Source organism: Harmonia axyridis, chromosome 1, assembly GCF_914767665.1.
Source record: "Harmonia axyridis chromosome 1, icHarAxyr1.1, whole genome shotgun sequence".
Taxonomy (NCBI): domain Eukaryota; kingdom Metazoa; phylum Arthropoda; class Insecta; order Coleoptera; family Coccinellidae; genus Harmonia; species Harmonia axyridis.
This window is the reverse complement of record NC_059501.1, coordinates 6,150,727-6,177,537: the sequence shown is the minus strand read 5'-3', so window position 1 is coordinate 6,177,537 and position 26,811 is coordinate 6,150,727. Positions and strand designations below refer to the sequence as shown.

General features: G+C 35.9%; 1 protein-coding gene across 2 annotated transcripts in view; it reads right to left on the bottom strand.

Moving 5' to 3' along the window:
• The window catches only part of LOC123684036 (homeobox protein abdominal-A homolog), a 94,250-nt gene extending 74,496 nt beyond the window's left edge, over window positions 1-19,754 (bottom strand). The window contains exons 1-2 of one of the 2 annotated variants that reach the window (XM_045623133.1): window positions 18,516-19,754; window positions 16,855-16,899 (exon numbers count right to left, since the gene is read on the bottom strand). In XM_045623133.1, coding sequence (XP_045479089.1) covers window positions 16,855-16,899; window positions 18,516-19,164 — 694 coding nt within the window. In that variant the 5' untranslated portion in view covers window positions 19,165-19,754. The remainder of the gene's footprint in view (window positions 1-16,854; window positions 16,900-18,515) is intronic. The other variant, XM_045623141.1, reaches the window with a different exon arrangement.
• Between the last annotated feature and the right edge of the window lie 7,057 nt (window positions 19,755-26,811).

Below are 26,811 nucleotides of genomic sequence, written 5' to 3'. Positions count from 1 at the left end.
AGTTAGTTTTAGTAGGCAGCAAAATAGTAGATTGACTGCCGCGGTATGATAGTTCAGCCAAGGTAGTCAATCTACTTTGCTGCTGAGTTGAACATATAATTTTTTCTTCGATTGTTTATAATGATATTTGTGGGATATTGTAATTGCAAATCATTACGATTCTCATAATTTTGTTATTTTTTTCTTTTGTGATAAATTAAAACGAAATTTGATAGAAATCGCAATTAGGTATTGGAATGGTTGGTTACTATTATAGATGTGTCCATGACAATTATAGTTCGGCAACTTATGAAATATTTGACAGTTTTCTGGAAAAATATCGGATATATTCATATTATGGACAGTAATAGCGACTCAGAAGTACTTAATCCTCCACAAATGAGGAAGTTGACAAAAAATATTGATTGTCAGAAAATATCTAATGTTTTATTCGCATTGAAAATAATCACTTTGCTGTCTAGGCAGGAATAGTAATACTTTGCTGATTGATATGTGTCTGCAAAATCATTATTTGTTGTCAATCGGAGAAAATGAAAATTAATTTTCAGGTAGAATTGTACAAACTGCAACATAACACATAACTACTAATATATAACATTAGATATAGGTAATAAGCGTTCCATAAATGTATCTGTCTACTGATATTTTCAATGAATATATGTTTCTCTAATTCTGTGGTTATTCCGTTCATTCTTCCACATCTTGTAGAACAAAATCGTGCGAGAATATATCAGAAACGCACAGTTTTCATGGTTATATTTTATTATTCTATGTTGGCACTCCGAACTTTCCGCTACGGCTTTATCTGTCAATTCATCAATTTGCCTCAAAGAAATCAGTTCTGCCAACCAACATTTTTCAATGCAAAAATCACTAAATATATTTATGGAAATATTTCATTAATTTCAATTAAAATGCAATGAATTAGAGAAAATAATGTATAATACTCGTACAGAAGGCTCATTCTACCACTCGTTCATTCCAAAACTCGCCACTTCGTGGCTCGTTTTTGAATTTTGAACTCGTGGAAGAATATCAATGCTTTCTGCACTTGCATTATAAATAACTATTCCGATGTGATTTGGTTTTAAGCGTCAATTTACCTTCTATCCGAAGTATATCTATATAAAAAATCAGAAGGAAAACAGTCCAGGAAAATTCGTGCATATAACGAAGGATCAGAATACTAGATTTGCGTATTTTGAGGTCAGAATTCACTCCAAGTAAGTAGACATTCTCGAACGATTCCAGAAAGAAAAAATTGTATCCTGGTTCGAATCGATCGCAAACGCGCTAGAGAGAAAACCTTGAAACACCTCCGCAGATCACTTAGCGATGCCAAAACAAAACGATAGTTTGTCGAAAACCTTCTGTTTCGTTTTCACGAAATGAAGTCATAAATATGACGCTTTGTCGTGTACTTGTATATGTGCAGAACAAGGTTCAAACAAACATAAAGATCATGTAAAAGAATCGAATGCCAGAGTTTACGCCGTTTGTATATCAACAAGTATTACTTACGACCTGCAAACGTGATAAAATTTCAAACTGTATGACAGGATGTAAACATCTTCAAAGCGCTGCACGGCCTGCCGGTACTTTTGGGTTATGTTGGATAACGTATTTATACGGGGTCTTTCCTGGATTTGTTGTTTTTTTCGACGGTAGACCGATGGGTGCCTAGCACTCTCTATACGGTGACTCATTTAAAATTTGAGAATAACAAGAGCATTAGATTTAGGTTAATTATTATAAAAAACTTTCAACCTTGAACTTCCTCCTATCGAATGGTCACCCATCCAAACATCGAACCCGACCAGAGTTGGTTAACTCTCACTTTTATAAACTTCATTTTGTTTGGACCAGGAAGAACTATGTACATATACAACTACCTACATCATCACGAGTTATGTATTCAATCGAAAAAACTATATGTGCTCACAAATGTTGAATGGAATCTGGCTAAAGTTCCTGAGGTAAGTAAGTGTTTCAATTTTTGTCATGTTTCTAGTACGAAATTACTCAATAAATTTTGTACGAACCTTACTGTCACCATTCTACAACTAAAAGCACAACAAATTTCAGACCATGGTTTATTTCCCATTTCAACGTGAAATATCTGGACTGGAATCGGAAATAAAAATGAAAATATCAACGTAAAGAGAAATATTGATTCATATTAATATGTGTATTCTATTTGATGTTTCTCTATTATTTGTATTCGAGAATAGTTATTTATAATACAAGTGCAGAAGGCATTGATATTCTTCCACGAGTTCAAAATTCAAAAACGAGCCACGAAGTGGCGAGTTTTGGAATGAACGAGTGGTAGAATGAGCCTTCTGTACGAGTATTATACATTATTTTCTCTAATTCATTGCATTTTCATTGAAATTAATGAAATATTTCCATAAATATATTTTAGTGATTTTTGCATTGAAAAATGTTGGTTGGCAGAACTGATTTCTTTAAGGCAAATTGATGAATTGACAGATAAAGCCGTGGCGGAAAGTTCGGATAACCAACATAGAATAATAAAATATAACCATGAAAACTGTGCGTTTCTGATATATTCTCGCACGATTTTGTTCTACAAGATGTGGAAGAATGAACGGAATAACCACAGAATTAGAGAAATGAATTTTTTCAAATTTGTTTTCTTGTGTTTCTGCTTTAAAACTTCATGTATCGTATTCTTGAGTTGGGAGGATTTATACAATATAGCAATTGCTTTAAGTACCAAATTGAACGCGAATAACACTATGTTTAGTTTACCAGAAAAGCTCTGGACTGCAGAAGAATATTTTTTTATTGGATTTTGTACTCTACTTACTCTTCGGAATACTCCAAAACTCAAACTATCACCGAAACCTTCCTGCCACTATTCTACTACTGGTAACAACCCAAATTTTAAACTATAGTTTGTTATTCTCCTCTCAAAGTAAAATATCTCATGAATTTGTTTTTCCTCTCGAGCGATTCAAAAGATTCAAAGTGAAAGTCTGGGAATTCAAAAAACTATGAAATACCCATCATTTCTCTACTATTGTTTGGGAACATTATGTTGGATTGATCGTCAAAGGTCAAAAACTTTAAATTGATGAAAAAAGGGAAAGTCTGGATGTACACATGTACCACTGGAATAACCGAGCAATTTAGTAGACGCTCAGAGTAATGAACATAGATAGAGGGTGCATAATTATGTCATTTTCAGTAAGCAAATTTTGTCCCCAAAATGAACTATCAAATTTGACATGAAGCGCGCGGAAATGAAAATATATCAGTGATGCGATATTTCACTCAATTCGCGAGTTTCTCCACAAAGAACTCACTTCTAATGTCCAATTATGAATCAACGTTTCATATTAACTCAAAGTATATTGAAATAAATACCTTAATATATCAGAAATTCAGAAAACAATCTTCAAGCGCGCCAAACGACGTGAAACAACCGATGACACTAGGAGAGCAAAAGTTGCCAAACCTCGGATTTCAGCAGGTAGATACAGAAAATAATAAATATTCTGCTCATTTTAAATTCAACAATTAGGAAAAATATCGGATTCTAAATATTCAAATTTTCATATTTAATCGCGAATCACTCAAATAAATATATTTCATTCAATATAATATACATTCATAACGATATAGTAAAACTGTAGATGTGAAAATATATCACAATCCGACATCGTAATCTAACCATATTGGGGACATGTAAAAATTGCGTATACTCCCTCTATCTATGATTATAACTCCATGAGTAGAAGCAGCTCGAGCATCAAAAACCGAATTTCGATTAAAAATTTGTAGGAATCGTTTTCCTTCTATCTCTTGAATTTATAATTTCAATCAAAATTAAATAACAGTTTTCCAAATGTAAAATCAGAAAAAGTAACTTTTAACATTTAAATTCTATTAAAATGAATTTCCATACCGAGTTAATCCAATACATATACATAATTTCAAATTATAAACATTATTTTAATTTTTTTAATTTTCTGTCTTTGTGATTTTATTCCATTTCTTTTTTGAATTGAAACTTTTTATTACTTTTTTATGAGTCAACAGCGTAATGAAACTAACGTTCGTTTAATCGGTTCCGATTCCTCACGGATCGTAATCGGGGGTAGCGCCGCGCCCATAAAAAAATCCAAAACACAATAAAAGCGATTTTGACGGGTTGCGTAACGCCCGTAACAGGACAGCGATAATGTCCGTCATAATTTACTGCGGTCGTTATCTTTATTTATAAAAATAACAACGAGGAAAAAGCGACGAGTCTGAAGCATCAATATAACGACGTTGAAAAGTAACCGATTCCACGGAGGTAAATAAACCGGTAGTCGAAGAAGGCAGTCGTAAAAGTTTGGATTTTATGGCTTTTTGATGGGCAACTAGCAATAAAATTGAAACACCGAAGCCGATCCCGTTCGGTAATACGTAAAAATCTGGAGATTGTTCCCGGAATTGCTGCCGGGATCGGGAGATGCGCTCCCAAGGATGGGAATCGATTGCTGCTGGTACGATGACGATTACGGGGGTGAATAAGAACGGATTGCTCGAAACAAACAATTTAATGGGTGGCCAGCAGCCAGGGTAATTTGTTCAGAAAGTTTTATTACCTAGAATGGAAATTATTTTGCAAGACAACGGATGGGTTGTCAAAAGTGATTACAATAGAGTGAAAATAAACAGACTCATACTATAGGAGTATTATTGTGGCGACTATTTCTCTCGCCTTAATTTCCAGCAATCACAAACGCTCAATTTGGAATTACAAATGGTTTCTAGATGGAAAAATTGTATGACAGCACCTGACAGCAGTTTTTTCGAGTTTACCCATGGAGTGATTAACATAGATAGAGGGAATATACGCAAGTTTTACATGTCCCCAACATGGTTAGATTACGTGGTCGGATTGTGATATATTTTCAAATCCACAATTTTACTATATCGTTATGAATGTATATTATATTGAATGAATTATATTTATTTGAGTGATTCCCGATTAAATATACAAATTTGAATATTAGGAATCCGATATTTTTCCTAATTGTCGAATTTATAATAAACAGAATATGTATTATTTTCTGTATCTACCTGCTGAAATCCAAGATTTGGCAACTTTTGCTCTCCTAGTGTCATCGGTTGTTTCACGTCGTTTGGCGCGCTTCTGGTTTGTTTTCTGAATTTCTGATATATTTAGATATTTATTTGAATATATTTTGAATTTATATGAAACGTTGATTCACTATGGGACATAAGGAGTGCGTTTTTTGTGGAGAAACTCGCGAATTGAGTGAAATATCGTATCACTGATTTGTTTTCATTTCCGCGCGCTTCAAGTCATATTTGTTAGTTCATGTTGGGGACAAAATTTGTTTTACTGAAAATGACATATGCACCCTCTATCTATATTTATTACTCTGAGGTGTTATCCAAGGGTGTAATTTGCACATGGATGCGAGCGCCCAAAAGTTCTTGACTTCACGTCAATGCTTCTTCATTTATTTCGATATTCTGCTTCAATTTTCTACAGTTCTACTTCTATAAGTCCATTGGCAAGCTCAACCTTTCATACTATGATGCCGATAGTTGATGGAAATATTGGAAGCAGAATTTATAAACCTTTAAATAAACAGCAAATTATGAGATTATTTTAGATGTGCACCGAAAAACAAATGTTCATTGTGAGTATTAATTAAGAATGGCAATCTTCTATATGGTTTCATTGATACACTGCACTTTTTCATCAGTCATCACTATACTAAAATTTCAATCCCTTATGTATAATCCATATTCATTGATATCATGAACTCTTCTTCATCAATATCACATTTCCAAATTTGATGTTGAGTGATGAAATATTCATTGGATGTGAAAAACTTCTATCATTAGATGTATAAAGACATAAAGTCGTACAATAACTGCATCGCCCAATTTCAATGAACAGTAATATCATTGATACAAAGTACAAACTATCCGATAATGAACCGAACATTGTTATAATGAACAGTTCATTGATTCAATGTTATTTGTTCCTTGATACCGAGCTTGATACAATGAACATAATTCTTGTTATGAACGACTTTTCATTGAATCAATGTTTCTATTCTTCGATTGAAAATTGACGACTGAATTCATCAATTCAATGAACTCATTGATTCTCAGTGAACGACATTAAAGAGAATAATTAATCGACCACAACGCAGAGGCAACTTTAGTTGGTCTTGTTATGTTTCCTCAAACATCCTTCGTACCGAGATAAATCTACTCCCTATACCCAAAAAAAATTCCCAAACCGAACCTCCACTTTTCCAGCGCCGTAAAACCGGAAAACCCGAGAAAAACCAAAGAGGTAGGTGCGAAGCCCAGCTTCCCAATTTCCCCAGAAATGAAAAACGGCAAACTTCCCGGCATCAGTAATGAATCAAGTCAGCCTCGGTGGCGGCTGCTGCAGCCGTCGGTTGGGGGCCGTAATTCATGCCTCCTCGCCCCTCCGAGGGGGGCGGCGCTGGTCGTAAAATAGTCGGAGAGGTGCCCCAGGGACGTGGGGAAGGTAGCAAAAAGGTTCCCGAAATTGATTGAGAGAATAGATTGATATAATGGGAGCGGGTTTTCGTTCTCGTGCAGTCTGGGTGGGGGAGGGTGTACTGCGGGGGGGTTTAGGGGTTTGGGCGGGAAGGGGGTGGGATGTGATGCGGCGTTTCTTCGTAACGATCTGGGGGATGATGTTGGAGGAGAGCGGTTTGGAGGAAATAAGTTCTGTGGAATTTGTAGGAGAGGTGCTTTTGGAGATTTCTATGTAGGGGTGGATTTTTGGTTTATCCACTTCGATATACAGAGTGTGGCGGACTTCTGGGGGGATTCTGCATGAAAAAATAATGACAGTTTTCTATACAACTTGCAGGGTGTTAAATCTTATTTATTTCTCTCAATTTTTTTTGGGGCAAAAACGGTACGCCACTGAAATATTTCAAAACAAAAATCATGAGTTACTCGTTCAATTTGTAACAAAACATCTCTCATGTGGTTTTTCCTATAAAGTATTTGAGTTTCAAATATCCCAGTGGCGTACCATTTTTTTCTATCAAAAAATGAGATCATTGCCCGTATGTGCAACAATGGTGAACAGAAAATTCTAAATTGCACGTCAACAAATGCGCAATAACTACCTATTGATATCCATCATTTATTCAAGTAAAGAATTATAATTACCATATCTCCCCAATATTTTCGAAAAAAAGAAAGTTTGACTATGAGTGACGATGTGAATAAAAACGAAAATAAGGTTAAAATTAATTAAAACATGAAGGACAGTATAAGAGCAGAATAACTAATGAAAAGCATAACTGGGTAGCATGATTCAATTGATGTTCATTCTTCAGTAGAATGCCAATACCTATATCGAAGTACAGGAAAATTTACAATAGAGCTCTAACTTAAAAGGCAAAGAATAGAAATTAGCAATACTAAATAATATTTCCGCTATTCAGAATTTATTTAACGATTTATTTCTCTTGTGTGGGTTTATTCCAGCGAGTGAGCATCTTCCGAAACATCTGCGAAAACTATAAGGTCATAACATGCATTAATTTTATGACCGAACAGCTATATAACAGAAAATCAATGAATTGACATCACTATAAATCGCGTTAAGTTATCAATGAATCAAAACAAGCTTTCTCTACAATTTCCTTGAATTTCCTAATCCTAATGATAAATTTATGACAAAGTTGATCATAGAACGAACACATCCAATTTCATCAGGTATATATTTCACATTATCATACTAAACGTTTCAATTGTCGTTTGAATCACTAATCAGATTCATTTCATTCGATATTTATAGGAAATTATAACAATAAAATGTAATGTGTAGTCTCGTTTCGTTTTGTGCACAAATTTAATGTTATCGCTTTGAGGAAAATATTTATGTTTTGATTTCCGATGTAATTTATACAGAAACCTTTCACTACTTATTCGAAATTCATGAACTGTTCTTTTTCAGTAGGCCATTTTGCAATATGAATAAAATGTTGTTCTATTTACTGAAAGTTAAGACTCTCAAAAACAATATGCATTAATTGAAATTAGTTATTGTGTCCTCCACAGTAGAACAAAAAAAAAGGTGTTTTTTTAGTAGGGATAAGGACAAACCACTAAAGAACTTTCTTAAATTATATTTGGCGACGTTTCGCAGATTTTTATCTGCTTCCTCAGACCTAAAGAAACACCAAGGATGATAAAAATATACGAAACAAAAACGGTAAAATATACCTCTATAAATTTTAAGTACATCTTGTACTGTTGGAGAATAAAATTACTGAAATTTATTGGATCAATATAAAATTGATTTCTTCAACTCAAGTATATTTTAGATGCGCAGAGCTCAATTCGAAACCAAAGCAATTGAGAAACCCAAACTTCAAACAAGTTACGGTAAAATTTTACCTGCCTTGGATCAAATCCCGAAAAAATATCCCGTGATTCAACCTCCAAGCAACCAGCCGATTCGCAGAATTCCAAAAAAGAGGATGTGAAAGTTGCCACAACAACGGGTTAAAAAACGTCACAGGTGCCCCAACTTTCACAATCCTTTCAAGACCGATGAGCGTCGCCAAAACAAGAAAGAACAAAAAAAAAACCGTTTTCACCCCTTTTGTACGCAATCTTATTTACGACCCCCCATAAATCCACCGTAAAAAACTTTTATAGTCCACACCACAGATCACTCCGACGAGTCCGACGACCCACTTTCCAAAAAATTCTCTCGAAGATAAACTGACACAGAGCACACAATTTAAAAATTCGATAAACAAAACGTTTCAAATGAGAATAAAACTGGAGTAGGTAAATAAATCGAGGTGGCTTGGCTAATCGTGGATTCGGGGTCCTATTTTTATCCCCCCTTTCGCTGTCTGCATAACGATAATTTTTACCGGTCACAAAAGATTATCGGGAACATCAATTTGGCATTTAACCAGATAGAGCGATCGTTAGCGTGTTTTATTCGCCGTAACTTCGTAACGTTTATATCAAAATAGGCCGTTACAAGCAATAATACGCGATATATGCAATGGGCCGTTGACACATAAACATAATAAAATTGTTTAAAGAACTACGGCATATGCCGTCTTGACGGTCAAGGTCGGCCGATGCATTATTAACGGCCAGGCCGATCTGAAATCGGGTTGCGGAGGACCATTTTTGGATCTGATGGTATCGCGTTATGACGTCATCGCGCGCCATTCGTGACGTGTTGGTGCACTTTCACTACGGTTACGCAAAATGTTTATCATTTTGACATGTTAAGTGGCACTTTTTAACTTATTGACGTTTTGAAACGTCCAGCTCTTCGACTTATATTTCGCCATTTTTTTTAGGAAAATACAGAATAAATGTAAAACTGAATTACCTCATTAAAGCATTAAATTTGATGTACCACATATTATGAAGCTTTATTAATTCATTCGATTTCAGCACGGGAATAAAATAGTATATTCTAAAACAAGTTTCAGAATGCGCTCTTATTTCAATACGAATAAGAAATTCGAACGCATGAGGAATTGCCTTTCAGTCAAGTTTTGCGAAACATTATTGAAATTCAATGACAAATTCAGATTATACATCCTAGTGACTTTTGTATTGTTCTTGGCAGTTGGTGTGACTGTTACGAAAATTGACAGATAACGGAATTTGAATTTGAATCGTACGTTTTCAAAACTACCTAATTCCTAATACCACATTAATTCAATCATTTTTATCAACAAAAAAAAACTGTCGTTACTCAAAACATAACGATATTTCCTAAAAATTTCTCGTTTTCTCACATGAAAGAATGGTGACAATGTTGCGGCGCAGTCTAGGCTTAAACAGCTTGTTGAAACGCTATTCCTGAGACACGTTTTCGCTCACTGATATTTCCCTGTAATGTGAAACGATATGGCGCTAGAACAATGTTGTGGGCGACAAAATGCTCGGATGACTTTTTGTTAGATGTTTTACTTATTCAGTTGCGCTGCAACTATAATAACGGAGGTGCTTTTGTTCGTTTCAGCTGTTTTGTGGAATCGCCTCGGTTCGGAGTTTACTGCCCGGAAGTTTCAAGCGTGGAATCGTTATTTTCGAACTTTTTTTTAAGTTGAAGGTGATTATTATAAGTTGTAGTTGTAAAATGAGTACCCACAAAATAGCTCATACTCTTTAGACGATAGGTTCCAAATTCTTTCAAATTATTCAGTGATATTTTTTCAGCAAATAAAAATGTTACCCAGAAGAGGAAAACACCTAATTCTACCTAACATGAAGTCTCTTGTATATATATATATATATATATATATATAATATATAAAAATGAGTTTCATGTACTGATGGAACACTGTTTGGGTAAAAATGCAAGAAGAGCAATGTCAATAAGTGTTAACAAAGGTTAAATGGCAGTATGTGGACTTTGAACGTGGTCGTAGAACAACCGAAGATGGTAAAACCAACAACAAGGAATATCACATAACATTATTAGTTCAATTGTTTGGGGAAATCAAAAAAAAAACCATTGGCACCAAGGCAATGCTCATTATAAATCGATGAAAACCATGTTGACGGTTATGAAGATCATTTCGATTAAGTAATATGATTATTATTATTTAATAGTGGGTATTTCAATATAATGGCCACTTTGATCACTTACATTGTTACTATTGCAATTCATAGGAAAAGTCACTCTGCTCAAACTCTCAAAATAACTGACAGTGAACTCAAAACAACGAAAAAGCAGATGGCATACATCAAGTGATAGGAGTATGAATCATTCGAATTTTCAGAGCTTTCTGGAATATTTAAAAATATTTTTTCTTTATCAAATCAATGTTGTATTGTTTTTAAAAGTATAATAGGAAAATATTATATCAAATAGCGTAGTAATGAACCGAAATCTGTATCATTGCACCGAACCAAAAGTGTACATAAATTTGATGAAAAAGTTCATTGTATTGACGAATTCAGTCACCTTCCCACCGATGAACAGAAGCTTTAATACAATCAAAAGTCATTCAGCATATTGATCAATTTGTTTCATTGTATCAAGGAACAATTTCTATTAAATCAATGAAATGTTCATTATTACAATGCTCGGTTCATTATTTGATCGACTATGCTTTGTATCAAAAATGTATTACAGTTCATTGAAATTGTCCGAAGCAGTTAATGAACAACTTAATGGATGTTGATGTTGATTATCTGCGGTGTGAAAGAATTTCGATTCCTTGAAAATTGTCTTAATGATTTTAAAAAACGTACAATATTGTTTGTCGTAACTAGCCTTGAAAAAGAAACGAACTGTTTCGAAACGTCGGCGTTGTTACAAATTAAACAATAGAATAAAATTGTGTCCAATATTCCCAATATTTTCTTATTTATTAAATAACAATGGATGATAACCAAGTTATAATTAATGAACAACTTTATACATCTAATGAAGGTTCTTCCAGCCAATGATAATTTCATCGAAACAACGAGGATTCATTAGATCAATGAATAGAGGTATACGTTAAGGAATGAAATTTCATTATATTGATGAATGAATCAATGAATTCAAGTTGGTGATGATTAAGATCCTTTTAATGCAACGAATAATTTTTTTCAGTGTGGCAGTATTCGATACTCCAATAAGTAAACGTGGAATTGTTCAAATCCCATTGGAAAAAATACCTGGTGGAATAATTTATCTGTGCCGAATAATTTTTGTTACCGTCTGACCGAAAGTTATTATTGGCGTTATGAATCTAGATCATCTTCTAAATTTATATCCACAAATTTTAAAATACCGTCTGGCTTCCTCATCTTTTAATAACTGCCTTAAAGCGTGCACACTCGCGGTACGGGGATCTTTGTGTGTATCTCGAGTGTCGTCTGAACTTTCTCGTAAATCTGGTGTGTGCGTGTAGTTAACCGTAGTTTAAATTAGATGTCTCTGCAGCGCTGTAAAACGTCATGATAATTTTTAAGCCGCTCCGTATGGTAGAAGCGGAGTTATTGCGGCTTTTCATGCAATATCGTTAATGGTGGTGCACATTTTTATACGCGATGGTGAAGACTCTGTGTTTCTCTTCTTATGGTATAAGTCAGGTCGAAACAGTATTCTTGTGTATTAACTTTCACTCAGTGAAATAAATTCTATATTTATGATTCTTTATTTAATTCTACCTCATGCAAATAAACGAAAATATCCTTTTACTCGTTCTGAACACTTCAAATTATTAAGATTTTTTTTAAATAAATAAAATTATTTGTGAGAACTCTATCTCAATTTTTCGAAACTGATGGATCGATTTTTGGGAGGACTATTTCTAACACATATTATATACAGTTCTGTGGCATAAATAAAAGAGCACCCAAAAGTTCCTCATTTTATAACCTAACCTAAAAGATAGAATGCCACGAAATTAATGTTTAGGTTTTCACAACCTAATTTATAACCAACAAAACTTCCCATCGTCTTGAGGCATAATAATATAGTCGAACAATACAAATTCGCAACAAATCTAGCTCTCTACACTTAACTCAAAGTGTACATTAATTCAACGGAAACGTTCATTGTATCAATGAACTCATCATTTGTCAACTGATGAACAGAAACATTAATAATACATTGAAAATTCGGTCATCATATTGATGAATTTATTTCATTGTATGAAGGAATAACTTCCATTGAACCAATGAAATGTTCATTATTACATGTTAGGTTCATTTTTCGATCGGTACCTTGTATCAATAATGTGTGACTGTTCATTAAAATTGTCCCATAGACTAATAAACATATATATATGGAACATAAGCAATTTTTACATGTCCCCAACTTGGTAAGGTTACGTTGACGGATTGTGACATATTTTCAAATCCACAATTTTACTATATTATTATGAATGAATGAATATTTGGAATCCGATATTTTTCCTTATTGTCGAATTTATAATAAGCAGAATATTTATGTTCTTCTGTATCTACCTGCTGAAATCCTAGGTTTGGCAACTTTTGCTCTCCTAGTGTCATCGGTTGTTTTACGTAGTCTGGCGCGCTTGAAATATGTTTTCTGAATTTCTGATATATTTAGGTATTTATTTTAATATATTTTGAGTTAATATGAAACGTTGATTCACTATGGGACATAAGAAAGGCGTTCTTTGTGGAAAATCTCGCAAATTCTGTGAAATATTTTATCCCGAATATGTTTCCATTTCCGCGTGCTTCATGTCAAATTCGATAGTTCATGTTGGGGACAAATTTGCTTACTGAAAATGACACATGCTCTCTATATCTATGTTTATTACTCTGAGAATTGTCCAAAGCATATCATTTACGACTTTATATATTCAATGAACAAAATTCTTCTATCCAACTAATATTTCATCGAAACAACAAACATACAACATCCATTTCAAAATCGTGATAATGCTGAACAGGGATTCATAATATCAATGAAAAGGGGTATGAAATTTCATTATATTCATGAAAACATTGTACCAATGAAATTAAGTTGGATATTTCCCTCCTGTCAAAAATTCTATGTATATGGAGAACAATTATCGAAAATTACAGCTATAGGTAATTGCATTGTAGGAAACGAAACAGCACTACGATAATTGTTCTGTTCATAGATGCATAGTTTCTATGAATCTTACACAGTTCGAACATATGGCAATTCTATTCTAAATCAGTTTGACAAGTAATGTAACAGTTTATTCGGGAAATATTCCCCAGAATTACACTCGTGCATCAAAATGCCCGGATAATTTCGCATTCCACCGTGTTTTCTTTGAAAAACTGCATTCGGTCATTTTCATTTTCTCCAAAAATGAAAATGAACTCATGCAGTTTTTATGACAATACGCTGTCATGCAAAATTATCGGTAATTTCGATGCACTTGTGCAATTACTTACGATAACTGCCGTTTTTTGTTAATAAGATGAACAAATGTTCTTTCTGGGTGGAGTGGTCGGCCTCGGGGTTCCACAAGGTTCATTTCCGAGAACGCGAAAATCCCCTACCCGAAACCCAATACCGATTCAGGTCGAGTGTCGGACAGCGACACGGTCGGAAAACGTCTCGAAAAATTTGTTGCAGCGTGGGCAACGACTGCCAGAAAAAAAAAAAGAAGGCCCGTCGCTTGTCAGCGGTGACAAACGATACGAGCTTAGTCTACGCCGTCGGATTTATGCATTTCGCGGACAAAACATGTTCGGGCTTTTTCAACTCTTGCGGAATTGATTGCCGCAACGTTCCGACTGGTTTTCTTGGACTGTGCGGTTGTTTACGTTCGAGTTTTTATTTTTTTTTCGTGCCGTCCTCGCCGCGTTCACGGCCGCGGACGACAAAGATGGATTCGTGGGGTGGTGGAATGCGCCTGCGCCTACTTGGATCGCAATAATGAATTATGGAGGATGTTTTAGTAGTGAAATTTTCAGCGAGAAGGAATAGGCCTATTGCAGAAAACCTTCAAACCTAATTCTTAGGTTCATGCTAAATTCCATTTAGATTGCAAAACCAGAACATTTATAAGTGTTTTTGTCATGTTAAATTTCATTTAGATTGCAAAACTAGAATATTTCAGAAACAACAGAATACATAAGGCATAATAACAATTTGAAGTTTGTTAGAATGTTTCATACTGATTTTGTGGTCACCAGATTCATAAAAAATTAACTTATAATTAAAAACAAACATTGATGGTTGGAAAAACTTGAACTAATTATAACCTTTCAAAACTTCAATTTGGTAAAATGCCACATAAATATTTTCAGCCAGGAAAATAGAAAAACCTGGAAATTACTAGCAAACAATTCGACAACTATTTGAATGAGTTACCTGAAGGCGTAATCTAGGAACTCAAGACACAAATATAACAACAATACCGTATCAAGGTTTGAAAATGTCAATTTCATTATCGATCGAATAGGTAACAAAGAAAATCCTTAGCATTGATTCATGCTATTAAGAAAAAGATTAAGACGTAAATTGTTTAAATTGATATACCTAGGTCTTGAGATATAGAAATTGGAAATTTTGTAATTGTTCTGATTAGAGTGTAATATTTGTTATAATTGTTGTAGCTTGAAGCATGCAGTGAGATTATAATTTGCGCAGGAATGGAAAAACAAAAGCGTACATAATTTCAATGAAAAAGTTCATTGTATTGATGAATTCCATCATCATTTTTGAACCGACGAACAGAACCATTAAAACAATGAAAAGTGCATCATATTGATCAATTTTTTTCATTGTCTCAAGGAACAACTTCTATTAGATCGATGAAATGTTCGGTTCATTATTCGATAAGTTGTACCTACTTTTTATTAATAATGTATTACTGTTCATTGAAATTGTCCGAAGCAGTAACTGTACGACTCAATACATCTAATGGAAAAAGTTCTTCTATCCAATGAATATTTCTTTTGAACAACGAACATTCAACATCAACTTTTATATTGATCAATGGGAATTCATAATATTGATGAATAGGAGTATACGTTAAGGAATGAAATTTCATTATATTGATGAAAAAATACATTGTATCAATGAAATCATGATGACGATTGACGATTCTTTAATGCAATGAACATATTTTTTTCATCGAAGCTGGGCAGACTGATTGAACTTATTTTTATTATTCTCTGACTTGCTTTTCGAGTAGATAATAATTCTCTCCAATAAGTGAGTAAATTTTTTCCTTCAGCCAGGATTTCTATCTTTACAATTGAAATTAAGGCCTTGAAATTATGAATGAAAGAATAAGAGTCAGCGATAAGAGAATAAAAGGTGAAATCATAACAGAACCAGCGTTGAAATATCAGCACATTGAAATTAATAAAACCTTTTATTGAAGAAATTAAAAACTGAATGGAAATGATGAAACATTAAATTATGAACTAGGAGACATATATAAACGTATCCAAAATATATAATAACTTTATAGATATTTTTACCAATCATGAAGAATTATTGGAGAAATAGGTAGGTATAGCATTCGATTATTTTCAAACCAAATTGAAACTGATTTATATTAGTCGTTGTTATAAGCATCGAAGAATAAATTATAGTTTTTATTATAATTGGAGTTGTAGACTCACACAGAGTTCTGAATACTAAACAATAATTGTGAGATATAAAAGGTGTCACTAAAGGTTATATATTTCAATACTCAATCAATCGAAGTTCAGGAACAATTCGAATGAATTATTTGTAATTTTCTTGTCATTCGATAGTGATAATTGGAATTTATTGTACTACTTCCAATACCTATAATATGTAATTTTTTTTTTTCGGATTGAAAGCAAGGAGCTTCCGTTATGAAGATATAGGTATTCTAGTGTCAAGTAATGATTGAATTAATGAGATTAAATTTCACAACTTGATAAAAAAAAACATTCACCTGGAAGTCTAGCTACATTCAAAATATGCTTTGATATTCGATTACACATATTGAAAAATCAACGGGAAGTTGAACATTAATTTTCAAACATAGATGGCGATTTGATCGATCATTTCCAAGCAATCCTCGATGTAAACAACGTTCAATTATATGCCGTCCGAGTTCACTAATTGCAATTAGTTATGATTGACTCGAGGAAGTCATAAATAAATAAAGTGGAACTCCGAACAGTAGTTCTCTTGTTGCGTTCGGAAAAATGCTTAGCTTTTCACCGCGCTAGAAAGCGTCAACTGTAAACACATACACAAGATCAATTTCTTATCGAAAACTACTTCGCAGAAAGTTTCGATATTTACCCATATAAGCAGCAATAATTCAGCGTTGCGAAACTTAAGAATTAAGAAAAAAATAAAAAAAGAATATGTACCATTGTACTCACCACAGACCACTCTATCGAAAGGGCTCATCCAGTCTGAAAGCAAAGAGGAAAATCAGCAATGGAAATTATTCAATCATGGTTTATTGTCACTTTCCATGTTTCTATTATTTTATATTGCCGATATAAACCATAAGACGCTTTAATTCGGTTTTAATGTAGACATAAATGACAATGCAATTGTGATTACACGCAGTTAAGAGCGTTGTTTTATTGCCGTTTTTATTGCCCCGCGCGACCACAAAGTACAGCCGTTAAACCGATGTTTATTGACTTTTTAGGTCGAAAGAAATCTGAACAATCGCCGCCAACAGGTGACGATCGGAGGCGTCCGACGGCGCGTGGCCCGCGACGACGCCCCGCCGTCGGATCCGAAACCGGGACGTCGAACGCCCGTCGCAATAAAATTTTTACGGCCCGGTAAACAATGACTAATTGTTTATAGCCGCCGGTTGCTGCTTTATTAGCAGGATGGCATAAACACCAGTTTATGCCCCGTTTAAAACGCCGTTAACGACGGATTTTCGAGAGCCGCCGACAGAGCGTTCAAGTTTTTCAGGAAAGATCGGCGTTTGTACGAAAATTTCAGCCTACTTTGTAGTTACAAACACATAATTCCATTTACTATGAGATTAACAATTATTGGCACACAATTTTCTATTAAAACCGCCGAATTTGTATGTTTTAATAGTTATCGGCGGATTAAAATAGGGAAATTGAAACGACAATGCCATTTAGCCGATTTGACGACTTTGTATTGTTGTAAACGCCTAGTTTAATGGCAAATATTTGAATGAATGAAGAAAGTTTTATCAACCTACAAGAATCTGACAACTCATTACTACCGGAAAAGTTATCGGCGCTTCAGAATAAATCGAAATAGGCGTTAAATTGCGAAATTCGGCGGATTTGATTATTTAGAACGATTGCCATTAGGTCATTTTAAGACCTAGCGGCTAAATTTACAATCTGTGGGTATGTTTGAATCTTTAACTTCTAATTCGGAGTTTGTTTTGTTTATCGGCGTGTTTAGATAAGGAAAAATAGGCGTTATAAAGAAATTCGGCAGATTTGGCAGATTCAAACGGCCGTTTCACTGATGATCAGCTAAACGAATGGAAGGTCTAAATAGATGTACTATAATTCAAAAACAAATATTAACCGAAGACTCCAATAATAGTTATCAGCGGTTTAAAATGAAGCTTAATGGGAGCTACAACGACATTCGATCGATTTGAAAATTTAGAATGATTAAAATTATGCCATTTTGAAACCTAACGGGAAAATTCACATTCTGAATAATTGTTTGGATCGCTAGCTTAAAATTTGAGCTTCCTATGTGTTATCTGCGTGTTAAAATGAGGAAAAACAGACGTTTATAAACAAATTCGGCCGATTTACAATATGCATACTGCAGTTTTAATGATTAGCTAGCCGAATAGAATATTCAAATGGTTGTACTATAAGTCAAAAACTTGTATTTGCTGTTAACTTCCTTAATGGTTATCGGCGAGTTAAAATGAAGCCAAATGGGAGCTACAACGATTAACGGGGAATAAGGCCGTTTTAAGAAGGTTGTTTTGAAGCGGATTGAAAATCTAAAATACTATTTTAATTGTTAACTTAATATTTGAGGTTCTTAGTGGACTCACCTGTGATTGACATCCAGGGATACCTCGGTATGTCCGGTATCGGCTGTCCCCCAGGTGCCGTGGGCTGGCTGCAGGAATTCAGAGGATCGACGACGGCGCTGGCGGCCTGGTGGTAGAATTGCGCCGCGATGGACGCCGAGGCAGCGCTCACGGAACTAGCCGCCGACACCGCCACCCCATTCTGGTGATGGTGTCCGAGGGTGTAATTGACCATAGAGTCCGTCGGCGCCACGTTACCGCCCAAGCCCGCCGTATACCTGCAGGACTTGTCGTTGGCGGCGTCTACGGCGGCGGCCGCTGCAAGGGCTGCCGTGCTGGCCGAGGTGGAGAAGGCGCCCGGCACCATAGACCCGGTGGCGGCGGCGTTGAAAGCTGCCGCCGCAACGGCCTGCTGCTGGTGATGGTGGTGAGCCGCCGCCGACACGTAGGGGTACATCCTGGAGGCGGGCGAGGTGGAGGAAGCGCTGCTGGAAGAGTGCTGAGGCGAAGATCCCGTAGGAGAGGCTGAGGAGCTGTAGTTGACGGCTGAAGCTAGACTTGCCTCGATTGCGGTGCTGGATGGGTTGCTGAACAATTGCTGATGATGGAACTGTTGATGATACTTAGGTAGCATGCTATCGATGATGAATTTGGAACTCATCGCTAACATGCAGGGCTCCACGTCGAAGACACTAAACGCGCACTTCTCATAATAGTCCGTAATAGTAAAAGATGACAGGTAAAACTTATCGAAGACGTAGTATAATAAATACAGTTAGCACCACACGTTTTTTACGATCGCGCGCCGCACCAGTTAAGAGCTATTCGTAACGGCGTCGTTTAACCTATGCAAGAGTATCTTACGCGTCCTTCTCCTCTACTTCTTCGAATCCTTTATGACCCATGTATGTTCAGTCTATAGCCCTCTATGCCTTATCCACGGTACTAGAACGGTTATGGCGCCCCTCCACGGCAGCGCCAATCGGAGCAGGTGCGGACGGGGACCAATGGCTGGGCCGGCCGAGCTTACCAGTGCGGCACGATAGCACGCGCGTCGAGCGAGTCGATACTTTTGCCACGCCATCCGAGCGGGCCAGGGTACGGCCGTTCGCCGCCTATGCGACGCGAGAGAGAGCGCTCTAAGCGGGGTCTCGATGCAGTCGCGGCGGACGGGACTGAGGATAGATGACTGCCGTGAAGGACCAGCGATACGGCGAGCTGCGATGTTTACATTGTCTTTATTCGTAGGCGGACGATGTCGATGGTAATATGGACAATGGAGAGTGTTTGTTGGATTAGTTGGTATAAATATACGCTGGCAGAATTGTTCGGTTATCTGATTCGAATATAACTAGTATTATTCAGATGTTTATCGCATCTTTGCGGAAACTGTTGAGATGTTTCTTGCTTGATCTTGGAATATTACAATTTATCATTCTATCATTGTCTGTATAGGTTGGAAATGGGAAAATGTATCGTTTTTTTCTTGACATACATCTCATGTTTGAATATTTGTCAATTTTTTTCTTATCATATATTTTTATAGATTGTTTCTTTGCTGTTTTCGGCTATTGTGGAATGTTATGAAACTATTTGAATGCTCATATTATTTTTTTTAAATACAATCGAATGGTTACCCAACTGCAAGCAGCTTAATATGAATAACAACAATTTTTCCATATTTATAACTTGACTAGGTAATCTAAATGGAGCTATTCTAACCTTAAACGATCTATTTCTCTTCTGATCATGATATGAAAAAGAATTTCAAATAAATTATATTTTTTCATCTTTCCAAATTCGGATTCAACTTAGAAATATACATAAATTAGTCTTCCACTCCGAATTTTCCAAAGAATGTTGAAATTCAATTTACAGGGCGAGGACCATTCAAATCAGGTGGCCATTTTGGACTAAGCCAACGTTTCGACTGTATATTTAGACTCTATCAAGGTACAAGCCCAAATTGAGCTTCAACATGTTTACTCAAGGAAATGAAAACATTGAATCTATTCAAATCAAAGAATGATCGTTAGTTTTAATATGTAGATTTTCTTTCAGATTCTCCTTAGAAGAAGCAAAGATGTTAAGTTGCTAGTCAAAAACTACATATATGAATAAAATACATTATAATTATATTATTTTTTTTTTATAAAATTTAAAACATAAGTTATACATATTAGTTATATTTCATAGAAGCCATATTCATCGATAAGAATAGGTGAGAAATCAATATCAATAAACATTCTAGTACAATATGCATTTTCCCTGTTTTCCTCAATTATAATATACGTTATACAGTAATATACAGGGTGTTTCCTAATCACAGTACGAAATGTCAGAGGGTGATTCATTATATGTCTTTTTGAAAACAAAAGTCCCTATGAACCTATGTCCAAAGTTGCTTCGTTTCTGTGATACCTAACCTAACTAAATTGAGACAATTGGGTCCTTCAGTGGAGACCACAGCAAAATTTCGAAAACATAAGGTACGCCACTGACCTTAGTTTAAACAACTGAAAATTCAACTCTGATCTCTTCTTCATGTCAAACTTCGTGTTCGCGAAAAAAATTAGAAAACACCCTGTATAGACAAAATTCATGGAATAAATCAGTTCACTCTGAAAAAACATCGAATAACACATTGAACAAGGTAAGTTCGATCGAAAATAGCTTGTATAAAATTTCTAATAATCAAATTCAATCGAAAACCCAATACCAGATAAAACTGATTATTTAAATAATCCTATTCTATTTTACAATGAAACATCTATAAACATTGGTGAAAAGGAATAATAAACTAGTCATCATAATCATAAAATGTTTCAGGTTGTTCAAAAAATAGGAAGGTACTCATAAAAGGGAGGTTATAAGTGGTAAGTAGTAAAAGCATTTGGGGCAATAAAATTCGGTAGTGTCTGGAAATGAGTCGGTACTACTTATGACTCCCTATAAAAAAATTAACTGCTCATTCTACGTCAATAGATTTTACAGGTATATTCCAAAAACAAGTAATAAATCATGGAACATCGCTGGAAAATACAGTAATAATATAAGAGCGTAAAAAATTGAAATTCTGACAGATGGCATAAAACCTTCTCTTATTTTGTATGCAGTTGATAGAATTCGGTAGTTCATATAAAATTCACTCTATCACTTCAAAATTTTCGGATCATATTTTCAGTAATCACAAACTTCAAATGAAATTACAACTCGTATAATCCTTCCATATAATTCAATTATAATTTTCTTTCATTTTCTATCAATAAATTTCCTTTACGATTACCTCCAGAACATTCTTATATTTTTTTATTCAGTTTAGAGTTCTTGGAAGTATGCTCAAATTTATAATATTAAGTAGCAGAGAAATATTGAAAGAATTTCTTATCCGCAACCACATATTTTCCGTACAAATATACCCATTTAGGCTGAAACAGCCGAACGACATAATCTGAGTGCAAATGACCTCTAAACTATCTTAAATGTAACAACGATGTCATAGACACATGTCGTTACTGTGATTTGGTGGGTCTGGGGACGAAAGGTCCCTTACATTGTCGTGCAACATCTTGACAAACGGCCTTGTGCCGTCAGGGACGCACTAGGTAATTCTAAACACCACATGTCAATCAGAGGCGGATCAAGCCGAAAGGATTGGTCTTCAATAAAGTGTCCAGTTATTCAGAACCAAATAACAAATAGCAGAAATAACGCCTTTTACGGAGATCAAATAGCAATGTGATTTAAATGGAAATAGACTCATATTTTTAGGATGCAAAACCTTGACAGAATCCAATGGAAGTGGAAGAGGTTAAGGCACTTGTGCATTATTGTTATTTGCTATTTGGTATTTGATGCTCTAAAACGCACTAATGCACACGATATTTGCACAATTATTTCGTTTGATTAGACTATTTGGTTACCTAAAAAGAGGTATCAAAATATAATGAAACGCTGGTTTAAGATGACCCCAAAAATCTAGTAATAACTATGAATAGTCATTCTTACCTCAAGGATCAGCTCCTCCATGACTCAAAAGTCCAAGTATCATCACCATCAATAACGAATTTTTGATTCTGAAACAAAAAATGTATCGTTAATCGCTGATTTCCAAAGAGCTTATTTAAATCTTAGGTTTATATGTAACTCCTTCACTCCCCTCAAAAAACACAAATTCAACGTATATTGATGAACCAAACATCAGCAGCTTTTTTTCAAAAGTATATTACTTGCCATTTGAATATTAACCCAGGATTTGGCAATTAATTCTAGTCACCAAGATACGTTGGTATGACAAGTTCTTCTACACAAAGAACATTTCTCAAGAAAGTAGATTAATATAGCAAAAAAGCGTTCGCTAGCAAAACCTAGCTTCTCAAAGAAAAATGGGTCAATGCATTCTCTTGACCAAAACTTACACGAAATAGAGCACTCCTTTCATTTGTGTTCGAATGCGACAGTTTTGCTTATTGCATCAAAAGAAGCTCATACAACTGTCGCAAGCTGAGTTCTGAATCTGTAGGATTTTCGTCCATATTATCGATAATAAAAAAAAAAAAAGATTTGCAAACCCTGTAAATCGGACATGGAAACTATGCAAATATGCAGAACTGTACAAGCCTATTCCAAATGCTCAGGAAGTGATATTTTTTCATATTTTCGAATATGGTTGACAATGTTAGATAGTTATTTGGGCTGTTTTCATCATCTGTACGTCTTCAGGGGGTTGGTCCTGAGAAGGACCGATTATTTTGTTCTGAGATTCTGAAAAGAACCGTTTGCCAAACTTGTTCTGTCTGGACTTGTACGCACCATACTATTTTAGAAATCGTATGAGGGTATCGGGGTTTAAACTTTAGTCGTATCGGTTGCAGATGATGGAAACAGCCCAAATTACTATCTAACATATTATATAGTCCATCATCAGTATCGGGACAACAATTATGGTTGACAATCTCCTTGCAAGTTGTTAAACATTTTATCGCACGAAAGATGAGAAAATAGTAGCTTTCTACATATTTCCTTAAAAATTTGACTTAAATCGTCAACACAGTTACCTTCAAGCGTGATACATGTACTCCAACGCTTCAAAAACTTTTCAATACCTTCTCTGCAGAAAGATTTGTCTTTGCTTTCTGAATAGGCTGCAACTTCGGCAATCAATTTTTCATTGGAGCTATATTATTTTGACTGCAACATTCTTTTGAGGTTTGCAAAAATGCAGTAATCACTGGGGTGCAAGATCTGGATAAGAAACTGAGTGGTCAAGCAGTTGGAAGTGCAATTCGGTCAATTTGACCATGGTTTTCGTCGATTTGCTATAGGTAAGAAGCATTGTCTTGGTGAAGCAAAAATCCTGTTTACACCGCTTGAACAGCTCCAAACAGCTTTCGGAATCAACGATGCGTTATTGCTTTTGATCAGCGGTGATCAAGTGCGGCACCCCTTCTGACCAAATCTTTTTCATGGAAAAATGTTCAGACGAAGACACTACCTTCTGATCTTGATTGCCACCGCTATCTCACACAAGTTCAATTTACGATCGCTCATTTCTATGTTTTCTGAAACAAACTGCAGCATTCGGGCGACCAGCATTGTCTGTGGTTTTACGATCACGTTTCAAGTTAGCAGTCAGCACACCACCTTTTGACAGTTGTTTATAAAGGAGAGTGACGTGGTATAATATCAGTTGGATGCAGCTATTAGTTCCAGAATCTCGTATCTATCAAATCCCTAGCAGGAATTATTGAATTGGAAAGAAGTTGAACCACCCATCTATCAATAAGACAAAAGGAAGGCCTATAATATTCAGACGGGTGTGCCAAAAATAAAAAACCGTTGATCCACCAAAACTACGACCATCATGCACAAGACCCCTAAGTTGACCAGCTGCATCCGACTTCCCCAAAACCCTTATCTCCTCGATGCACTTATCGACATCAACATACCCAATTTCACGCCAATAACCATCGCGATTTTTGACGAGGACCACACACCCCATCGGCCCCTCCAACGCCGCCATCAAGTAAGCCATATATAACCGCCAAAATGGCAATAAAACAATAAAGAAAACGGCCGCATCGTCGACACCCCAAATGGGCCGCTCCGGCAATTCGACAACTCGTTCTGTCATGTAGAAAACGGCCGGTTATGGAAGACATCTCCCCCACCCCCGCAGTGTTTCCGTTACATAAATCTGGTGGGGGAGGGGTGGGGGGCTTGGTTGACACGACAACACGACGATTCCGTCATTACGGTCGATTTTATGATTTCGCACTTGTTTAGGCCGCGGACGGCCAATTTGTCATCCGGTGTGCGCTACGTCGGGGAATCGTGTTTATGGTAATTGGCCGTTCCGACGACGACGGGCCGGAATGGCTGCGTCTCGTCATTAGACGTCTCTGCCGGTGTCTGGCAGTGATGGATCTGGGATCTGGGGGTTGTTTCGAGGTCTGGATAATCGTTGCTACGATTTTGGCTATAGGGAAAGAGGATGGGAGAGGCAGAGGACGAAGGGATGACGTGAAGAGGTTGATGCATTTTATTTGGGCTCAAAAGGATGATTCTGATGAAAGATTGTGTGGTTATCGAGAAGTTTCAGAGATTTGAGAATACGAATTCAAAGTCTTGCAGTTTTATCTATTTCTGTTCTAAAGTGACATCAGGGGTATGTTCCTACCAGTTTTTAACGTATCAATCGACAATAACTTAGTAGGTTCCCACCACTGGTGTAGACATCAGTCAGAAGGGCAATTGATGTTCTAGTTCAAGAAAAACAAAGTTGAATCTCTAAGAATAACAAGTCCAATATGATTGAAACGATTAATATCGTTTCTTGAAAAATCTCTTCTTCTTTAAGTGTCGTCTTCTAGCAAATGTTGGCGATGTCTTCTGCAAATCTTTCTCTGGGTTGTGCCTTTTTTATCGGTGACTGAAAATCTAGGCCAGTCCATTCTTGTATATTCCTCAACCATGTCATTTTTCGTCTACCAGATGCCTTCAGTATTTCCTTCCGTTAAGAGTTGTAGGTAGTTATATCCTTAATGTTCCAGCACGTGCCCAAGGTAGGAAGTTTTTCGATTTCTCACTATTTTCAGTAGTTTCCGATCTATTCTATTTCTTTTCAGAACTTCTTCAATTCTCCCGAAATACTCTTGTCAGCGTAGAGCGTTCAACAGAACACTATAAACGTAGCATTCCACCACACAGTAGTGGAAGGCAAGGCTCAAGCTTCTCAAAACATAAAATGGTCCAATTTTAATGAATACGTTCCTGGTCTAATCCATTCTGCTCTTTATTTCTTGATCTGGATGAAATCTATCATTCACCAGGCATCCAAGTCACCTGAATTTCCTAACTTGTTGAAAATGTTGCATGCCAAAGCTATACAAACTACTATTCAAGATATGTTAAGTGTTATTTGAGTGCCGAAGGAAACTAAATGAAATAGGCAAACATAACAAGGTCTGTTTAGAACGGTTTCCTAGTCACTTAGTAATTGAAAGACATGAAGAGGTCAACATATTTGCCTTTCATTATTCAGAACCTTTCTGTGCCTATAGGTGAATGTATCTACAAGAAAGAGTTTAAGGAGAAGGAAAAAACCCAAAGAGAAACATTCTGACAGAACATCTAAGAAGTATCTGGATCTCAGTAAGCATATACTATATCTCCTTTTGGATTGTTTATCATTGCTGCCTCAGGAAGCACTTTATGAGAGGAAGAAACTCCGAATCACCTCGCTAGCCAACGGAAAAAATACTTCGGATGAAAGTGAGGAAGTGACCTCCTTGAAACCATCCCTGATACTGGAGTTCAAAGGAACTCTGGAACCGCAGGGCGAGCTGTAGACTACGACGAATGATGGCCAGAACAACTATGATCTACTAACTATTGTTAAATTGGATTAGACCAAACGTTGTGGTGGATAACATTTTACTCCAATGAATAACTGAAAAAATATTCTTTGGAATATTTGGGAACACACTTCATTCGATTTTATGCATTCCAATATACTCAAAACTGCAGAAATAGCGAAGTGAATTTTTCTATCTCAAATATCCTCGTTCAAATGCAAGAACCTTCCGAACTGTCACATTGGGAGCTCCTTAGATGCTATCTCTCACCTCCTAGAATCAGGTTACCCGAGTCTCAGGGCAAGATTTAACACCACAAAAGCCGGCTCCAGCGTTCTTCCTCTGTGTAGATGCTTACAAAAAAAAAACAGGAAAAAAAGAGAGATTGGCGACCATGCGCCCGGATCGATGCTCCAGATGGGGGGGGTGGGGGGCTTCGACCCCCTCGGACTGTAAATCGC